The sequence below is a fragment of the Pseudoliparis swirei genome, chromosome 14 (assembly GCF_029220125.1).
Source record: "Pseudoliparis swirei isolate HS2019 ecotype Mariana Trench chromosome 14, NWPU_hadal_v1, whole genome shotgun sequence".
In the NCBI taxonomy this organism is placed as follows: domain Eukaryota; kingdom Metazoa; phylum Chordata; class Actinopteri; order Perciformes; family Liparidae; genus Pseudoliparis; species Pseudoliparis swirei.
The window spans coordinates 9,785,394-9,806,914 of record NC_079401.1 but is presented as its reverse complement, the minus strand read 5'-3'; the positions used below and the strand labels follow the sequence as shown (position 1 = coordinate 9,806,914).

At 41.5% G+C, this 21,521-nt stretch overlaps 1 protein-coding gene across 1 annotated transcript in view; it reads right to left on the bottom strand.

The window, feature by feature from the left end:
- LOC130204709 (dystrophin-like) overlaps positions 1-21,521 on the bottom strand; it is a 320,570-nt gene that overhangs the window by 162,262 nt on the left and 136,787 nt on the right. Inside the window, 7 exon segments of the mRNA XM_056431663.1 lie at positions 633-783; positions 1,785-1,966; positions 3,219-3,317; positions 3,892-3,987; positions 7,688-7,816; positions 15,218-15,417; positions 20,773-20,891. Of these exon segments, the coding sequence (XP_056287638.1) occupies positions 633-783; positions 1,785-1,966; positions 3,219-3,317; positions 3,892-3,987; positions 7,688-7,816; positions 15,218-15,417; positions 20,773-20,891 (976 nt within the window).

Genomic DNA, 21,521 nt, shown 5'->3' with positions numbered 1-21,521 from the left:
GAAGATGCAAGTTGAAGTGTTGGTCGAAGGGTATGCATTGAAAGTCGTTGAAATTAGATGTTTTGTAGCTTCCTTTAACAAACAAATATATTTTACAGTATCTACCTCACAATCTAAATAATTCTCTCGCATTCGCTTGCAAACTAATTCGGTGTAACTTCAGAAAACTGTTATCTTGGACATTTTGGCAGCCGGGTTGTCAACAATTTCAAGTTCCTGAATGTCAGCAAATCAATCATGCCTTTTCTTGTTCACGACACCAGGAGAAAATAGCTGAATGAGCCAAGCCACAGTTTGGTCCGTTAGCTATGCTTAGCATTCAAAGAATGACGACTGGCTCGCGTTGAGTTAACCAGTGTGCATGCGTGTATCAGTTTGCCTCTCGAGTCACAGAAACCACTGTTGGTGTTGGAGGAAAGGTTTAAACATGTACAGTTGTCGCTGGAGCTATTGAATTAACAGCTAATACTTCAAAATGTGCATTAAAATATGTGAATGATTAAATAAAAGCTTGACAGACTCAGAAACTGTCACACAGTCAATGAATGTGATCTTTGAAGCTCGATAACAACACATTCACATGGAATCGTTAGCATGTTGGAAACACAGAGCTCCGGCCGGCCGCTGCCCACCTTGTGCTCTTCCACCTGGTGCTTGACATCCTCCAGGTCGGGACCCAACGGTTGAGCTCCCATCCTCTTAATTCGGGCCTCTGTCAAATCCAGCCAGTCCGTGAGCTGCTTCAACTGCTCGTGCTGCAGCTCCATCAGGACCTCGTGGAGTCTGGGGAGTGAGTCACAGTTCAGTGAGCTGCCAATCACACGTTGATACTGCGGGGGTGAGCGCTCATAAAACAAGAGTCTTGCTCAAGAACAGTTTCGAAGGTTAGAGAAGCAGTGATTACTGCTGATCTAATTGCTAAAAGCCGCCAGACCTGTTCGCATTCAACCCCTTGCTGTATTTGTCTCAGTAGTATTTGGTAGTCAAGGCCATGTCGGCAGAGCTTTGTGCTTGAATCAACAATATTATCAAAGAAGATAGCTGAAGTTAATTAAATGTGGCTCGGTGTCAGTTATTATCATTGGATTCAGCATAATTAGAAAGGCCGCTGGTCTTTGTGTCCATGAATGCTGGCTACTGTGGGCATCGCCATTGTGTAAAAAAAGAGATGAAACTTCATTCATAACCCGAAAAAAAAGCATGTGAAACCATGTGTGTGTGTGTTTTAGAATATACACTTTTATTAATCCCCAAGGGGAAATTAGTTCTCTGCATTTAACCCATCCTTAGTTATGAAGGAGCAGTGGGCTGCGGTGATGCGCCCGGGAAGCAACTGGGGGTTCAGTGCCTTGCTCAAGGACACTTCGACTTGCAACTAATGGGGAGAGCGGGGATCGAACCCACAACCCTGCGGTTGCAGGACGGCCCTCTTACCCCACTGAGTGTGTATCAACATTTCTTATTGGGGGCGAAGACATTCTGTTGCTCATGGTCTCATCTTTGTCATGGATTATATTTCCAAAAGCTGTCTTTAAGACTCTCGTATGAATAAGATGTTTTTATTATGTCAGTGCTGGAATAAATGTTAAATATTTAACTACAAAGTAGAAATGTGTGTTTGATACTTTTTTGTTGTTGCATTGAATCATACTGGGATGTTTGAAGTAAATTGATTGGATGGCCCTACCAACAAAATCTTGAAGTCTTGAAGACCGTCTTTTTACAATTAATCCAGATAAAAACATGAATATCACTTGCAACCTTAAAATAAACAATGTATCTACCTGCTCTGTCTGTCCATGCTAGCCACTCTCAGGTGCTCCCACCGGGAGTTCAGGAGGTTCATCTGCTCCCTGACCTCCGAGTCCTCGTCTTCACTCAGGTTCCCCTCCCCCAGTATGGCGGCACCGGCCCGGAGGACCCGGCCCACACTGCCTTGGTGGGTGGTTAGCTCCACCATGTACCCCTGGTGAGAGACGGAGCAGAACGTGTAGCACAAATATTCACATTAATATACGTCCAAAAGCACAATGACCCTGATTCACTTCAAAGTACATTTCCAGCTCTCACCTCAGTGCTAAGTCTATTTCCTCTGAGCACTTACGTAACTCTTAAACTCCTTTTAGGGTCTCATAGCAAAATGGTCAGGGTACCTTTCATTTCGAGAGCATAGAAGTCCATTGTAAGTCAGTGATCCTGTAAGTCCTCATCCATCAGAGTTAATTCAACACTCACATAAAGCCCTTTACACCTTGCACTAAAATGACTTTTTGGGTGATCGGATTGCGATCTGACGATGCTTGACCACATGAAAGTACCTGTAAATGCCCCTGAAGCGCATTGAGGACGGTGGTCAGAGAGACGCATTGGAACCGCACTGAACACAAGAGCGACTGACCCCAACCAGCGAGGAAGCACAGACTGTATATGAGAAGTGGATGTAGTCATTGGACGTCAGCCATTGGTTTGTGGACTGATTTTGGAGTTGCTGGATTACAGCGGGTCGCCATGATGTTTTTTCGCAAGCAGAGTTAGCACGCCCGAAAACGTACTCTGCTTAGTGGTCTATTTTACTTTAAATGGCACCATTATAAACTCATGTTTACAATGTTTACTAAGATAGTGAGAAGTAATCCATGTTCTTATAGACTTCCAGACAATGCATCTAAACGGACTAGAGAAGCCTCACCTTACTATTTGAGGCTAAATCCCCGACACAATAATGTTTCTTCTTCCTGTTCAGTCTTATTTTCCTTTTTTCCAGATGTTTGTTCGCCATCCATCAAAAACAGCAGAGATTGTTTTTTTGATTATAGCCTTTTCAAGTGTGTAGTGAAGGGAGGCTACACACAACTCGTTATTGGACATGGTATTTTGTTATGGATTGATGGGGGGTATTAACTTTAACATCTTTGTTGTTCTTTAGCTTGATTGTATCTGTACTTTAATGTTTTGGGGGGTTTACAGCTACCAACAGTCACATTATTGCTACTCTGTTACCACTGCAAGAAGCTACGGTGGTAAAATCTCATTATATGAGTTCAAATAACATCGTGTTATAGTATCATTTCTGTGCTTGCCCTGCCAAACATGTTTTTTAAAATTAAATCATGGATGAAAAAGTATGGATGAATTGGTGATTACAGTGGTATTGAACGCTCTGTTTGAAAAGGCTGTTCTCAGAGTAGAACTCGTGACTTCACTGCTCTTGCTCTCACCTCATGAGTGTGAAACTGCTCCTTCACCTCCTCCACATTGCTGGAGATGGGAGGCTGTCCCTGGAGCCCGTCTTCAGCCGAGAGCAGCCATGTCAACACCTACGAATGTCAATTGACATAACACACTTAAAGAATGAGTCTGGGGGATGTTCTGTACTCATAAAAAGCCTGTACCAATACTTTCTGAGCTCATTCGTTTCCACTGAAGATGCAAACATTTAAAAACACCTCGGAAACATACAGTATGCTGTATATTGTTTTTAAAGACTCTTAGAGACTCCTAGTATACCTAGGCAGTGTAGATTTGGCCAAACTTTACTCAAACCAGAGGAAAATGTATTTACTGGGTACTATCTTTACCGCTTGGTTCTCTCTTGAGTACGTGGAGCAGAAGGAAAGTGAATGTAGGGTTGAGTCCAAATAAACTGCAGTACATGTGTTAATGAAAAATGAGTGTGGCGTAAAAGTTTGTGGATAACAATGGAGCTCGACGGCACAGAGGAAGACGCTATTTCAGGCTTTCATACCCACAAAGTATTCATTTTCTTGTTCTGCACAATGGGATTTGATGACAATAATAAATATATACAGAGGATATCACCAGACGTGTCCTTTAAGATAAGAATACTTTAAAACCAAGATGTATTTCTGTACCACAACCATAGCGCCATACCTCCTCCAGTGCAGCCTGGTAGCTCTCCAGGCTGGTGGAGCCTGGAGGGAGAGGACTGAGGCCCCGCTGGAGCTCCTCCTGGCCGGGAGTGAGGAACTAGAGACGGGGAAGGGATGAATGGGGAGATAACGGAGAGATTTTGAAAGGAGTAGAGGGTTAGAGGGATGAAGAGAGGGAGAAGGGGGGCAGGGAAACAGGCAGCATGAAAGATAGAGAGAGATGAGGAGAGACCCGTTAGTCTTTGCCGACAAGCAGCTCTGGCCTTCGTCCAACCTCAACAACTTGTCCTCTTTCTCTCTGGGTCTCTCTCTCTCTGCCCATATCTCTCTTTGTGTGCGCGCTACTGATCTGGACACTAACAACCCATCTCTTTTTATCTGGGCTCCACGCTCCTCCTCTCGCTCCTATTCTTCTCTGCGGTAATAAGGTCCCGGAAAGAGACAGAAGGCCAATCCGCCGCGCTGATAGCTGTCCGGCCCGAGTCAGCGCCGCTCTCTCGTTTTGTCTTTTTTTTCTTCCATTAGGAATGTTCTGGTACATGCAGTGTGGAATAAATTCAGTCTAAAACGCGCTCTTTATTTTTAAAGGATATCTTCAAAGCGAGGACTGTGCGTTGTACAAATGTGTTTGCAGAACTTTTAAAACGGAGCACCCTGTCATCCCATTAAATATTTGACACAGTCTTCAGAAATATGTCTTGTTGTGGAGTACTGAGGATATATATATATAATACAATATACAAATATAGAAAGTACAAGACGAGTGGATGAACAGAGATCGTCTCTTTTGTGTGTTTCAAGGTGCCGTAGGTGACAGATAAGAAACAAACACGCCTGCCAGTTTGTGTTTTGTTTGTTTGTTTGTTTGTAAAGGCAGAGATGTACAGCGAAACTTTTTCAGTTTGGATTAATACAATTCAGTTTATTTGTATAGCCCAATTTCACCTTTGACCTCGCATCGGATCAGGAAAAACTCCCAAATAACCCTTCAGGGGGAAAAAAAGCGAAGAAACCTTCAGGAGAGAACAGAGGAGGATCCCTCTCCAGGATGGACAGAACAATAGATGTCATGTGTACAGAAAGACAGATTTAGAGTTAAAATACACCGGAAGTCCTTTTGACTTTATCTGCCTGATGGACGTCGTGTCTGGTCGGATTTCTGCTCATGACTTCTACACTGTCTGTTGAGACTCCGCCCCCTCCTCCTCCCACCGCCATCTGCCTGATGGATCGCTGAGGTCTCCATCGTGGAATATGCCTACTATGAACTATTCATACACTCTGTCATATTCATTGAATGTATTTTAACTCTAAATCTGTCCTTCTGTACACATTACATCTATTGCATCTGTCCATCCTAGGAGAGGGATCCTCCTCTGTTGCTCTCCTCCAGGTTTCTTCCCTTTTTCCCTGAAGGGTTATTTGTACAGATTGTAAAGCACTCCGAGACAAATTTGTAATTTGTGAAATTGGGCTATACAAATAAACTGAATTGAATTGAATTGAATTGAATACATTCAATGAATATGACAGAGTGTATGAATAGTTCATAGTAGGCATATTCCACGATGGAGACCTCCACGATCCATCAGGCAGATGGCGGTAGAGAGGAGGAGTGGGCGGAGTCTCAACAGTGGGCGGAGTCTCAACAGGACAGTGGCGTAGTCGGTAGCAGGAATTCCACGACCCAGACCTCGATGATCCATCAGGCAGATAGGATCTATGCCGTCTCATAGGGTCCGATGAACTGCTTGCTGAACTGATTAGCATCAGTTCAGCAAAATCTCCCCTTATTCTAGTTAATTTACTCATAATAAACCATGTTAAACCGAGTGGTAGAGATCTTGTCATTTAACTAAAATGTTGATTCTTAAAGGGGGATTTGGGGATTTTTCAAGCTGGACCTTATTTTCCTATGTTTTTATGTTTAAGTGACTAATGCAGGGTTCATACACATGTTGAGCAATGGATTTCCAGGACTTTAAAGCAAATTTCCATGACCAAACGTTTTGTGAAATCTCAGTGTATACTTGAAAAAGTGAGAACATTTAGTATTTAAACAATGAGAATTCCAAGGCATACAGTATAACCTTAAATGACACAAATAATTAGGAGACAATAGTTTGATTAAAATAAAAATTAAATGATATAAGACTGAGGTGCGTTCACTCGCAGCGAGTCAAAAAACTAAAAACTTGCGTGTGAGGATGAAAGAGCGTATGGCTGCTTATATTTTGAGCGTTTTTCTTTTAAAAACATATTAATTATTTCAAACTCAGCATAAATAAACATGTGAATAGAACAATTTTCCATGACTTTTCCCAAACTTTTGGAATTACATTTTTTTTAAGGACTTTTCCAAGCCTGGAAATAACCATTCAAAGAAATCCAGGACTTTTCCAGGTTTTCCATGACAGTTCGAACCCTGCTAATTGGGACGCTAAACCGGCTGTGATGTCATCATACGATGTATCCTCGTGCAACGGTTTGTATGATATCCCACGAAAGGTTACTTGTTTCCCACTGCAACAAAACTACTTGGACATGCTTAGGAATAGATTGTCGTTTGGGTTAAGATAGAAACATCAACGTTGACTTCCCGTTTTTACCCGGGGAACCAACAGTGGTCTCCTGGCTGAAAGATGGCTGTTTGTTGGACTAATTAACTTCCCCTCCACAATCTTATCGGCCAATTCCTCACCGTCCAAATCATCACCTTACTTGTTGCCTGATGGATCATGGAGGGTTGGATCATGGTCCATGCCTACTTCCAACTATTCATACACTCTGTCATATTCATTGATTGTGTTTTAACTCTAATGTCCTTCTGTACATATTACATCTATTACACCTGTCCATCCTGGAGAGGGATCCTCCTCTGTTGCTCTCCTGAAGGGTTCTTCCCTTTTTTCCCCGTGAAGGGTTGTTTGGGAGTTGTTCCTGATCCGATGTGAGGTCAAAGGTCAGGGATGTCTATATGTACAGATTGTAAAGCACTCTGAGGCAAATTTGTAATTTGTGAGAATGGGCTCTACAAATAAACTGAATTGAATTGTTTCCAGAAGCTGACGGTGGAAACGTTGAGTGAGAGCTGCAGTGAGCAGTTTAGTGTTGGGAGAACCGAACGCAACGCATCGCTCCGTGTTATCTCAAAGATGTTAAATGTCGTAGCTGAATGTTGGGCTGAAATCGACGGTGTGGATGCGATGCAAGACTTTCGGAACGAGATTTCTCCTTGACTTGACTTGGTTCGAAAAAGGTCTTGTCCATATTGTTTTCAGAAACTTATCCTATCTAAGTTGCAAAAACAAAGACTTTTAGTGGATTGACGGTTAGGAGTTTCCTCGAGGCTTTTATTCGAGGCAGGTTCCGCGGCTTCAATACTGGTTCAATTAAAAATTAAAACAAATGGTGGCTCCATTAGTCACAAAAACATGAGGGGAAAAACAAGTTGAAAAATTAGAAAAAAGCAAAGTTAGTATCACTTCTGAGTGAATGAATTGTTCAAATAAATATATCACATCGATAGCAAAAATACAATACATTTCAAATTGTTGAAACACAATGTGATTGACTGGCAGGAGAAAAACAAATTCCATATCAACAAGTCCCATAGTTTCATATTTAGTCCTCAAATGTCATCTTTTGACACATACAGTATATATTGAAGACTTGTTATAATGGACCTTTTTTTTCATCAATGCCGAAGAAAATCCAAGGACAGACAAAAACAGGTGTGCAGCCAAAACAGACAGATGGGCATTTGGCATGAAGTGTTAGCGCTGAGAGACACAGACCTGATCAGTAACACGCCTCCTCTTTTGCTCGGGCAACTTGACATATGCAGCCTGGGTGTAGGCATAGCTTTTATAGCGAGGCTGAGGGGAGGGACTCCTCACTCGGCCCTGAGCCACACTCACTGTGATCTGAGAGAGAGAGACGGAGAGAGAGAATAGGACAGGAGAAGAGGGCGACAGAGTTGGCGGGAAAAGGCCAGAAAAGAGCGCACGATAGAAGAAAAAAGAGAGCCGGAAGGATGCAAAACAGAGCGAAAAACAATATAAAGAGATCCAAAAGCCAAATTATGCAGAGGAAGAAGGAGCAGAGAGTGGAAACGGGGAGCGAATGGTGATGAAAAATGAAGATAAGGAGAGATGAGAAAGAGAAGCAGAAAGCAGGAGAGAGAGAGAGACAAAAAGAAATATGAATAATCACACATAAGCGATGTTTCCATCCAAATGTCAAGTAAATTTTTCGAAACGGCATAAATAACAAATAAATTACAGATTGTGCGTTCCTCTCACCGGGGTGTCGGAAAAACAGAAAGTTTTAGAAAATCTACATCAGGCAAGTTATTTTCAGCAGATGTTATGAATGTTGCCAGCTTATAGAGTTCAGGAAAGATGTCATGGACTGAAATAAACTGAAACATTACTTGAAATAATTCCATGGGAGAGAAAAAGTACTTAAGAGAAACTATGTAATCTGAGAAAGAGGAAACAACCCATTCTTCCTTCAATTGACATAGTAATGTCTGCTTGCTTTGACTCTTCTCTAAATTATCTTTCAGTTGCCACAAGCACCAACAGTGCGAATTATTTTAGCAATTAAATGTATTATGACTGAATATTTACCAAAGAATACATCATATTTTAGAGGTGGATCATTCATTTATTTCTGAAAATACAATGAGTAAAATACATTTCAATCTTTAATATAGTGTATGTGAAGTATGAAGTAGCATAGAATGTAAAAAAAAATCTCAAGTAAGTATTTTACTTACTACCACTGATGGTATTGTTTTTACAAATGTCAATAAATACACGTCGACTCGGATTAGGGAATTGTGTTTTTCAAATTTGATGCTTCAAAATGTCATTGGATGGAAACCCGGCTATAGATGATGCAGACATGAGAGAGGGCAGAGGGAGACAGAGAGAGAACAGATGTGTTATGCAGACAGTGTAGCGCAGACAGTGTAGCGCAGTCAAAGCTGGTGTTGTTGACCAATTTGTTTCCCCTCCAGGGAAAGAGACCACTGTTTCACTCTCACTCTGGCACAATGTTCCCAAACTAGCATCTCATGGCTAGCAAACTATCTCCGTTAAATCGCAGTCCTCCGCAATTTACTATTGGCTAGCAGGCAATTGACAGATTTTTAGCTTCATTACAAGTTCTCATTGAGGGTTTCACAAGAAAACCACTGAAATAAATAGACATCTTGTGGCTACTTTTCTGTTTCTCTTTTCTTTCCTGGATGTAGCTAGGTGGCTAGGGGGCTAGCTATGCTAATCCCGCTTAAAAAGCTTAAATAAGTAGACTGTTTCTTAATATAGGTTGAAGAAAATGTATTCTCTAGTTATTAAGTATTTACAAAAAGGTTTTTGTTTCAAGCAAATAAATGTATCATCTATTGATTGATTGTTAATTGGTGTTTGCTACCTCTGGACAAAGCAAACATAAATTAAGCAATTGCAAGCTGTTTCACTCTGTTTTCATTCTTTAGGCAAAGCTTAACTAATTGACTCCCAGGATAAGATCTATATTTTCCAGTCAGTCCCGAATTTTAAAAAAAGGAAAATAAATCCCAGAATGCTGAAGTACTCTACTAAATGGTAAATTTGACATTCATAGCATATCTGTGATTTAGGTGATTGTCTCCACACGCCTACCTCAACAAGGCGATGGCTGAGCCGGTGACTAGCAGCTAACAGGTGGTGTTAGCAGCTAACGAAGAATACAGCGCTAACACGAAACAACACCTTGACAGAGCTAACAGTGTTTACCTGAGTGGGGAACATGAGGGCGGGCGCTACGCTTCTGCGGCGGCGGCGTGCGCCTACTATCGGTAGTAACCGCCACACAGTGCACAGTGGCAGTGGTTAGCTAGTCAGCAGGTACACTCGCATGCACTAACATGCACATGGACCGATGACGTAAACACTACGTGAACAATGCACAAACACAAACAATGGGACTTTGAAGTCAGCAGCCGGAATTAGCAGGTGGAAAGACATTCGTATGAACATTATTATACAAGTAATAAAAAATGAAGTCAGTGTCGGACTCTGGAGGTTTCTCTTGCCCCCTGCCATATGTTGAAATGTTTATCCAGATGCCACCATTCCGCCTGATGACTGTCAAGGAGGTGACCAACAAATGAAGTGGGCTTCGTAGATAATTAAAAGACTTTCTGTGGATACTTTAAACTTTTTTCACCCACCCAATTTTGATAAAATAACTATACAAAAGTCACCAGCGCAACAAAATTGGAGTAGGAGCAGTAAAGTCATAGTAAGTATAAGTTGTCTACTTTGACATTTGAATTGGGGTAAGTTGAGACTGCAGTGTTGCAGTTTTTGGCAGCAGTGGGAGGGAACTATATATATATATATATATATATATATATATATATATATTCACAGAAGTGTAGGTGTGCTCCCTACTAAATCATTACCAAGTTGTTGTGTGGAATGCATTATATATATACTTGAGTGTCAATATGCAAATTCTTCAGAAATGTTTGACGTGCAAAATAAAACATGTAGAAGATGGCTTATTGAAATCAGTTCACTAATGAGTCATTAAGCGTGTGGTGAACACAGTTTTGATGAAACCTCTTGGATATGGCTCAGTCGGTTTTACAGCTATTTTGCTGCAAGTAGTTTAGATGGAAATCTCAGTCCTGCCTCTTCAGGTGTATTAAAAGGCACTTTATGGCCAAAGGTATGTGGACACCAATTTGAATCCATATGCTAACAAATCTGCTCCTCTGACAGCCTCTACATTTCTGGTTTCAGTCCGCAAACTATGACAGTAATGATATACCGTATAATGAGAGTAGTAATAACAGTAGGAGAACTAATAATAGCAGAAATAGGCAAACCTCAGCAAGTCCTAAGATCATGAAACACTTTTTTTAAACGGCAATGTCATCCTGTTAATATATAATATCTTCGGATCAGAACATGTCTGCTTCCTGCTTGAGAGCATCGGCCAACAATGTATTTCGTCTGTTAATTTGGAAGGGGTTGTCAGCCTAAAGCTTCATCCATTCCAAACCCTTTCAATGTTGTTTTATGGCAAGAAAAATGTCATCAAACAGAAAAAGGTAAGCAGACAGAAAAAGGTCAGCAGAACTGAAGCCACCAAGATGGAAGACCACTAATGTCAAAACCAGGAAAAGAGCAACGTGTCCACATACTTTTTGGCTTTAAACTGTATCATTTGAGTTTGTGCACAGTTTAGGAATTTACCTTTAAAATCACACAGTACAGGTGCCACCTTTTCAAACAGCTGAGCTCTCTTTGATCTTATATTTTGGTGGGAAAACTCTCTTTGATTGATTTTTTTGCTTGTTTGTCTTTCCCAAGCTGCCTTTTCTAAGACAGAGTGTGCATCGCTAAAAACAAGTCAACCACTCCACCACAGACATCGTAAAAGTTTAATCTCTCACTGTCACTTTCTCTCCCACTATCACGTCCATTAATTGTCTCCTCCCCCTCTTTCTCTCTCTTCTCCAGATAATCTTGCAGAAAAGCCGATTTTGTCTAGTTTTAAGCACATTGTCTCAAACTTTGGTTTCTGTCATTTTTCTCTTCCTTTGCTTCTACGAAAAGTTCTCTGCCTCCCTGAGTCCCAGGTGGTGGTGGTGTGGTGTTGATGTAAGGAGGTGGTGACAGCGCCGCTTTGATGATGACAGATGAGGGAAGAGGCAGATAATAGCCGCTGTCAGTAACTGTTTCTTTTCCTCCCTGTCTTTCGTTTTATTGCCACCTGACTTGTTCGTCGCACTCCCTATTTGTCTGCTCCATCTCACTCTTCATCCACCCCCCTCCATTTTCCTGAACATCTTTATAAATGTTTACACCTAGCCCATTTCCTCTCTCATGTTTCTCTCTAAATCTACGCCTCTCTTTCCCATCCTTCTTCTCCGTCGGTCTGATTCCCAGAAGACAAAGACCTGCAGTATTTCTCTTTTCTCGGAGAGCAGATGCAAAGGGGAGGGGGGAGGTGATGTGGCCATTAAACAGAGTGATATAATAATAATATTTCCAGCCATTACTCCAAGAAGCTCACTCCTTCCCTCTGCGATTCAGGACACTGACCTCTTCTTAACTATCCTCTAAAAGGTCAGTGCAGGTGGATCTAGATCGTGACTTTTTTTCAAAGGTTCTGACTCAATTAAGCAGAAAAGTTTTCACTTCCCACTGACTGAAAGAAAGATATAAGTGATTTAAGTACTTTAGTACTGACTACATCTCCCAGCATGCCTGGCAGATCAAGTGAAAAAAAAATCACTATTTGGTTTGTCAACAATTTTAGGAGCAGTCAAACTCAAAGGTTTTAGTCATGTGGCGTGTCATTTCTTTGGCTATTAACATTTCTGCTGATATTTATGTATTTACCATAAATTCTGCAGCAGTTTCTTACTTAATTCATGCTTTTAATTTTGCATTTAATATTGTGATTAAAAGGGTTTGTGCTACCACTGAGAATAAATATGTTCTCTAACTATCATTGTCTAGTTCATCATTAAAATGTTGAATCAATGCCTCTCTCGTTGTGGCCGTTAGCGCCACCATTTGATATTATTGAGCTACGGGGGAAAGAGGGAGTTTCAAACCTCCCTCTCATGTTTCTTCTAATTCTTTGACTGCTTGTAAAACATGAACTGCCTTCACAGGAATGCTGTTACTTAACCCTGCATTATCGAATGTATTCTCAAAGTTTCTCTGATTAATTCTGTTTTTGGTGTTACAGCGCTGATTGAAGACAACTCGGAGGGCATTTGAGAGCAGGGATCCTCCCCTGGGCTACTTTCATCCTCCTTCAGTTTCACTCAAATTACTCAAAATACTACAACATAAGCGTCTATTCGTACCTTGAAAAGCGCTGTATGAATTGAATGTATTATTATTAGGGTCGGGTCAGAGGCCGTTATTAGAATATATTTATTATTATATTATCCCTTGGGCATAGAATTTTGGGCTGACGCGTCGACGCGCCCCCCCAGACTTAAATTCCACATGCAGAACAGCGAATGGTGAAAATTATATTATTTTTTTATTAGTACATAAAGTAATAAATAAATAAGCCCCCCTACAAACTCTCTTTTTCAGTTTTAATTTTTTTCTTCCCGATCCGATGACTTGACTTGAATTTTGAGGTCAGGTCAGATTGACCCAGACAAAAAAAAGCCTCTCAGACCCCTAGCTCCGCCTACTTGTTTTTTCAACTTCTCCTAAACGCTTCGTCCGACATCCAGTGTGTGTTATATTTAAAAGACACCTAACTTCCAAATCGCTTGGACTATCGAACATTAGGCGCTATAATCAATCCCTCAAAATATGCCTTGGCCTTTTTTCATGTTTTAGGGGTTGTAAAATATTAAATTCTTTTTTGTTTTTTTCTGCAAAAAAACGCCATTCACCAAAAAAATTGACGTTGTTGTAACTCAGCCATACATAATGGAATCAATTTTTTTCTGGGAAAGAACGCCATTTCGCCAAAAATTGACGTTGTTGTAACTCAGCCATACTTCAGAAACGCCATTCGCCATGAAAATTGACGTTGTTGTAATAATTTTTTCTTAGCGCTAACTAGTGGCAGGGGAAGTTAAGTTTTTTTTTTTTTATATACTGCTCTCTCTAGATTATTCAGAATCTCTCTCAAAATATACCAGAATAGACCTAAGACCTCGATGGATGCTTCTGTGGAGCTCGTGGGCGACACGTTGAATCATGTCATTAGCATATGCATACATGTTCACATTTATGTATGTCCACATTGTCAGCGTCCCTACTGCTAACCCAAACTCCAAACTCTGCTGCTCAAACTTCTCATGCCTCAGGATTCAGGGCTGAGGATATCAACAAGCCTTTTTCACTCAAGAGTCAAGCGCCTAACAAGTAAAGTAAAATCAGTGTCCGCGTCAAAACGCCCCAACGCCCGCGCGCGGCTGCGCGCTCGGGCGAGGGGGGCGTCCAGCCCCCACCCGCGCGCGAAGCAGGAAGAGGACCCGTTCATCGCTGCTTGCAGCTTTAATTATTATTATTATTAACTCACAGGAAGCTGCTCGGAATTTCACCCAACCATTGTGTCATCTTGATAAAGTTGCACGTTAGCCGGATTGTTGACTTGGTTAGATAATCAAAGGTGCGAAGATGCAGCTATCACGATTCAACTAGTTCCCACTATGGTGACAGGAGGCTCAAAAGTTTTGGTTACCTTCCTTCCTTCCTTTCTTTCCTGTCCTTGGTTTGTTGTTGAGATTGTTGTTGGGAAGTTTTTCCTTTTTATGTACATTTTAAATACATTAATAGGACTCTAGCCTCGACTTGAAGGTCGCCCCTATTCATTTCTTAGAGAACGCACAAATAAAAACAATACACAAGGCATTGTGTGATTCTAGGTAATGAAGGGTTTGATTGAAAAAATACTTCATTCAGAAGAAGTTGGCCAAAAAGGGTCTAACTGCAGAGCTCCAGGCTCATGGCCCACCTCCTCCATCAGACCCTTTCTTTGCTTGGTGAAGGAAAATAAGTGTAAGTCCAGTATCTCATCAGTTATTGAAATAGTCATGAAATGCAATATATTGGTTTTGTGTACATGGACGTGAATTGTTCTTATTTTTCGTGTCGTTTTTTTTCCGGGACAACGTTAAAATCTAAAGTTAGATTGAGTCAACAAAACCACAAAAGCACTGTCACATGGCAGGCTTATACTGCGTTCACACCAAAAGCGTTGCGAATTATTCGCGAGAGTAGGTCCCATGGAAATTCAATGTACAGACGGAGGTGGTTGTCAATTGCGCAAAGTGAAAAATCTAAATATTTCAACTTCGTAATTTTTGTTTTGTTTATTGTTGAGATGCTCCGCCTTAGGTGAATCCAACTGGCTGCTGCTCTAGTAGCGCTGGAATTCATTTAGACGTAGTCGGTGAAATTCACTGAGCTGTGTGAGCCTACGGGTGATGTAGAAATATAATATATTTCTACATCACCATTCATAAGATTATTATCATATATCTCAATATTTAATTTATAGATATAAATATATAGATATATAGATCACATTATTATCATATATCTTTATATTTAATATATAGATATATGATAATAATGTTATAAATCCAGAATTTTTTCCATGGTGGATGGCGGAAATGATAACCGTGTCCACTAAGTAAAGCCACGGTGATAAGCCACGCCAAGGCGCGAATGACGGGAATAAACCACAACTTGTCAAACGAGTAAACTTACGTGAATAGCTTTTGGTGTGAACGCAGCATTAGTTGTTGGATAACTGGAGCAACATGTGTGTCTAACCTGCTGGGAGAAGCGCTGCTGGGTCTGGATCTGGTAGTGCTCCTCTGTCGTCACGAGGGCAACGCTGGCTGGGGTCAGCCCCCGCGGCAGTGTCTCCACCTCCTGGATGGCTTCCATGGAAACGCTTTGGGGAAGCACCTGGAACAGTGATGTCACGTACATGATGACACTCTTCTTATCAGGGTGAGGCAGCGCCACATCTGAAGAGCAGAAAGCGAGACAAAATAAAGTTAATTTCAAAATTCAAGGATGAACCCATTGGGATTACATTTGTTGTTCTTAAGGCAGCCGAGGACACCGAATAAACATACAATCCTGCAGGACCAGGGCGGACAATCACAGGGAGACAGATGACACAAGGACTTCAAAATAAGACACAAAACGAAACAGAAACTCCGGGTCACGACAGACAGTGCCCCACACTCGCTGGTCAGAGCTTTTTAAATGTCAATATTTGCAGTTCTTTTCGTCCTCTATGGTGATTTTGGACTGTTGCTCTGACAAAACAAGATGTCTGAAGATTTTGACTTGAGCTTTGGAGAATTCTTCGTGGCATTCTTCAGAATCATCTCACATTTATACCGAAATTCAAATAAATTCTTCAGGAAAAGGATTGCCAGAATTGTTAGTTGCAGCGCTGGAAAAATAAATATTTCTTACTTTCAGTGAGAGGGAGCTTGACAAAATAAATTACAGGATGCAACGGCCACTTATAAAAGCATCCAAGAGGCCGCAGGGTGTCGATCTCTCGGCTGCCAAAATATTTTTATTTCTTCCTTGTGCTCTTTGACCACCGCTAACTCTTATTTTATTTCCCATAGCACATACTGTATGCCCCGAAATCTCACAGCTAAATTAAGTCCAAGCAAAGTTGCCCGGTGGAGGAGAGACATAACAGAGCGGTGGTTTCAGAAAGATGTGGCAAAAGAGCCTGTGGTCCGGCCAGGCGGCCCCGGGCCAAAACTCATAGAGACGGATCACAGCGGAGCTGAGACACGGAGGACAAATGAGCGCCAGAAAGAGACGGAGAGAGGATGCAAGGAAAGAGGGCGAGCTCAGGGTGAGGAGGGTGGGAGCAGAAGGGAGGAGAGAAAAAGACAAGAGAGAGCTAATGAGCTGATGGTGGCGGCTGCGTAAACAGAGTGATGTGTAGAGCGCGGTTGACTCACCACTGGTACGAAATAATGAACAGGAGGAAGGGAGACGACGAGGAAGAGGAGGAAGAGACCGAGATGCGTGTCAGATAAACCCGGAGTCATACTTTTGGCTGTAGAATACGGATTTATCAGCATCACAGAGAAATCTGAGCACATTATTTGTTTGTCTTTTGAAGACTAACAGCTCTGTAAATAAAGTCTGTAAATGTGTGTGTACACATTCCTCACATGCAGCCGGCTCTCTTTTTCTCTCCCGTCATCTCCATTTTAATCATTTCATCACAGCTACCTGTGTGCGTACACCTATGCAGGTGTCTGAGTGTGTGTGTGTGTGTGTGTGTGTGTGTGTGTGTGTGTGTGGATATTCGTGCATGGGTGTGTGAACATTTAATGGTGTGTGTGTTTGAACGTTGCATATGTAAATGTATTCATGCGGCACTGTGTGTAGTGTCTGTATTTATGTGTATTGATGTGCGTTTGTGTGTTTCTTGCATTGCTTCAAGGACATCTTTGTTTGCCTCTCAATCCATGAAATACACACAGCCGGTGGCTTTGAAGGAGTCGGAATTTCTGTACAGTTGTGATGTCGCAACTACACTCTAATTCAAACCATGTGTCAAGGTTGTTGAAGCCTGTTGACTTCAAAGTCCTTGACGCCTTCCCTCAAGCCCAGATGAAACTAAAACATGTAAACTCAATAAACGATAAAGCCGATAAACTGACAGCAAGTCCAACGCTTCATATAAAAGTGCCATCGATGGAGCCGATCCGACATCATCCAATCAACTAGCAGGTGACTTTTTCTTTGCTCCGCCCCGATGCACGCAGACATGCTGCGCGGCATCGGAGCTCTGCTGCTCGCGAGACGGAGAGCCGGGAAGTGTTAACGCGACACGTAGAGACAGAATGACATGCTGTTGTGTAGAGACGATCAATAACAGACGTTTAGTTTAATAAAAGAACTAAAGACGTGCTCTTTAACCCTTGTGTTGCCTTAGGGTCATTTTGACCCGAATCAATATTACACCCTCCCCCCGCCTTCGGATTAATTTGACCCCATTCAATGTTTAATGTCGGTGTTCTTTCGGTAGTCAACAAACAAACATAAAGTGCCTCACACTTAAACTTGGAAAACAATATTAATTCTAATAATTTTCTGGAGGTTTTAATTGCTGGCGTCAAATTGAACCCAAAGGGTAAAATATGTTAGTAAATATAAAGGTAACAGGAGGGTGAAACATTGAATCGGGTCAAAATGACCCACAGGCGGGGGGAGGGTGTAATATTGATTCGGGTCAAAATGACCCTAAGGCAACACAAGGGTTAAGAAAAGGGACCTTCAAGTTTCAAGTTTCAAGTTTTTATTGTCACATCCCCTTTTATACAAGTATAATCGGTTTGTGAAATTCTTATGTGCAAAACACCCGACAGCAGTAGCAGACTAAAAAAAGAATAAGAATGAGAATAAGCTATACAATATCCACAAAAAAAGAAGAAGAAAGTATTAACAATATATATATAAAACAATGTAATAGAATATACATCATGACAATATATATATATAAAACAATGTAATAAAATATACACTTTTTTGAGACAATATATATATATATATGTATATACATACAATATATATATATATAAAACAATGTAATAAAATATACACCATGGCCATAGATATTCACAGAATATGTTCTGGTGTATAGTGTTAATGAGGGTCTCAGTCCTTGTTCAGCAGCCTGATGGCCTGACTGAAGAAGCTGTCCTTAAATTACTTCTGCTGTAATCTGGCGCGATAGAGAAAATTACAGGGTGGCGGGCGGAGATATATATATTTTTCAACTCAAAATTGTCTGGGAGCCATATGCCGTCACCGGAAGAGCCATATATGGCTCGCGAGCCATAGGTTCCCGACCGCTGCCATAGCGGTACACCCACCATATTCATAACTACAATATGGTTTGAAGAAATTGTTCAAACAAACCTCGGACAAACACAACTTGAATGTCTTTAATAGTATGAGATGAGGTTTACAGAGCCCAGGTTAATCGTGTGTAGAGCATCGATGCACAGCCTGCTAATGAAACACATTCATCCCACTTGCTCAAAACTCGTGATTGTTTGTTTCACGATCAATGGAAATTCTTCCGCCGCGATGTGTCGTTTCAAGGATTAAGCGAGCTGCGAGGGATTACAACGTTCCCTGTGGCGCTGCCTCAGAGCCGAAGCACAGCAGAGGGGATTAAAAAGGGAATGACGCTCAATTTCTGCCTTCACACACGGTTCAATTAGCCTTTCCGCTCAAATTGCTGGACATACGCTGTTTACATTGCGATGTAAATTAGTTTAGTGTAAAATACATTTTGGAACTATGTATCCGTGGCGTGGTCATTAGACAAAACCACTTTGGGGCAATTATAAGTAAGAAGGTACCCGGCCCTCAATTAGAAGATTAGCGGTTTGATCCCCGACTCCTCTCCTCCATGTCAATGTGCCCTTGGACAAGACACCTAACCCCAATAGCTCCTATGGGAATGGGTTTGAATGCTTAGTTAGTCATATTACAATACATGTACAATATGTTATAAGCTTATAACAGCTTTTAACCCCCTGCACCTTGCATGGTAGCCCTCTACCATCAGTGTATGAATGGGTGTGAATGGGTTAAAGCCCCATTATGTAGTTTTTCCATTTTAGCGCCCCCTTCAGTTTTTGAGGTATTTAATGTTTACTTCAGTGTCGTAAATACCCAGTTACGATAGATGCAGCCCGGTAGAAGCAATCCGGCGACTGTTTCTATTTTGGATTTATACCAACGGGCGGGATCACTAATACGAAGACTGCGCAGGAACACTGTGAACTGGGCCCAGCACCTACCGGACTAAAGTGAAGTAGCGCGGGGATTGAACGCGGCGCCTCGCCACGTTTCCGCCTGGTCGGTCAGCTGTTTGCCGGCTTTTGGGGGGCGGGGTGCCCGTGCAGTCATTTACTTTTGTTCTGCAAAGACTTTGGGACTGTCGGGATCCGGGGATTATACTTCGTTTTGAGTGGGTTTGATTGTTTGTAGTGTATGTGTTCATTTTGGGGGCTTGTAGATGCATTGAATTTGATTAAATATAATAACATTTGGGTTTCCGCATATCGACTGTGTGTTTTTCTTTTCCGACCATTTGAGCAGAGAGTTAACACCAGAATTCGCAGATCCGCCCATTCCCTTTTTTTGTGTGCGTATTGTACCTTTCCCCCTTGATTGAGTTGCTAAGGGCGAATTGTTACAACATAACCAAAAGAATGACAACATTTAGTTTAGATGAAATACCGATCGCGTTTTCAGCCTATATACGTTGTTTTCTAAATGTTTGAATGTGGAGTACGTGTGATCGAATACAATATTGTTGACAACACCAAAAAGCTACATAAAAGCTCCCTTATACTGTAGCTGCGAGCGTGGAGTGGCACTATATGACATTGCGTAATCACTGCCAGAAAGCAGGTCGAAGTACATCCGCCCCGGATCGGGCGGCCCCAGAATCCTACATAGCGGAGTTATTTCCCCACAGACCCCCGATGGCAATGGCGGAGCCGCAAATCGCCATATTAAAAGTCATTGTCGCGGCACAAATTTTTTCAAGCTGTTATTTTAAGGTACAATTGTTACATAATGTTACTTTAAATCATGCTATATATACAATATTAGGACCATTTTGACATACAACTTGCGCCGACTTTATCAACATCTTTTAATTTTATAATAGGCAATATCACTCACATTTGTTTTGCGATAAGTGTAGTAAAATATAGTCTATATTTGCACCCAAAAAAAAGACCACCAGCATGTATCACAGAGAGCTGACCACCAGGTCAGCTTCATTTACTTTGGCATTGATGCGTGAATAAACTCCACTGAGGCATCTCTGGTGTTATTTCCCACAAAATGAAAGGACTTTTCCTGCAGGTGGGAACATTTCTGCCAACCTATCAGTCAGGTTGCGCATCACTGATCAAGTCCTTCGACCAAGGTGACCTTTATCATCACTATGGCAACCCCCAATCACAGCATGGCACATCCTGTGTAACTGGGCTAATTAAGATGTATGATTGGAAGGCGTAAAATACGGTCAGAGCTTTAACTCACTTTGAGTGTTCTTCTCTGGAATAGTTGATGTGTGTGTGTATGTTTGTGTCCTTGCACTTGCTATATAGTGAGGACCTAGTATTTAACCAACAGAGTGAGGACATTTTTAGGAAGTGAAGACACTTTGGCCGGTCGTCACTTCTTTAAAGTCTGTGGTTGGGGTTAGACATATAGGTGAGATGGTTAAGGTTAGTGTACAGAGAATGCATTATGTCAAGGAGGTTACCCCAAAAAGATAACACTGGGATGTGTGTGTTATTCACCTTCAGGGTCCAGCAGTCTGTCTATCCCCAGGTTTTGTTCTGCATTACTAAATGCGTGTTCCAGTCTGTCGATCGCAGACGTCTTCTTCTCCACTGAGCTCCAATCAAAAAGCTCAGGTCTGCGGAGGCAAAAGGGAAATAAACAGGAATCACGTACCCACTGTATCCTAAAGTAGAGAAATACCCCAAAGTATTTAGTCGATCATGTCCCTGGTGGAATGTGTTTATCAGTTGCCCTCTGCAAGTTCTTCAGGATTTGTTGAATAAAAAGAGACAAACAGCATTGGGGATGACATTAAGGTAATAAAAAAGTGATTAATGTTCTTATTTTATAGCTTAGATTAATTTTCTTAAAAATGAAATACACTGTAATTAACTCACTTCAGCTGAGGCAGTCGGCTTTATTTTTGGAACATCTTTCTGAGTCAGCAACCATGTATAATTCTTTGATGCACACTCCAGCCAACCGTCATAAAAAAAAATCAAAACAGTACGATTCTTTCATGTTTGGAACATTTTCTCTGTGAAATCTGCTAATAATCCACGATCAATAAACAGAATGTGTTGTTGGCATGGAGCACCAGAGCGAAGTGATCTGCAGAGTGATGGCATTGGTCTGTGTGTGCGTGTGTGTGTGTGTGTGTGTGTGTGTGATCTCCCACTCAGTATTCCTGTAAGGATACTGCAAACAGATGTCCATGCTAGCTGACCATGATTGGATTCATTAACCCATTTTTCATGAATCAAAA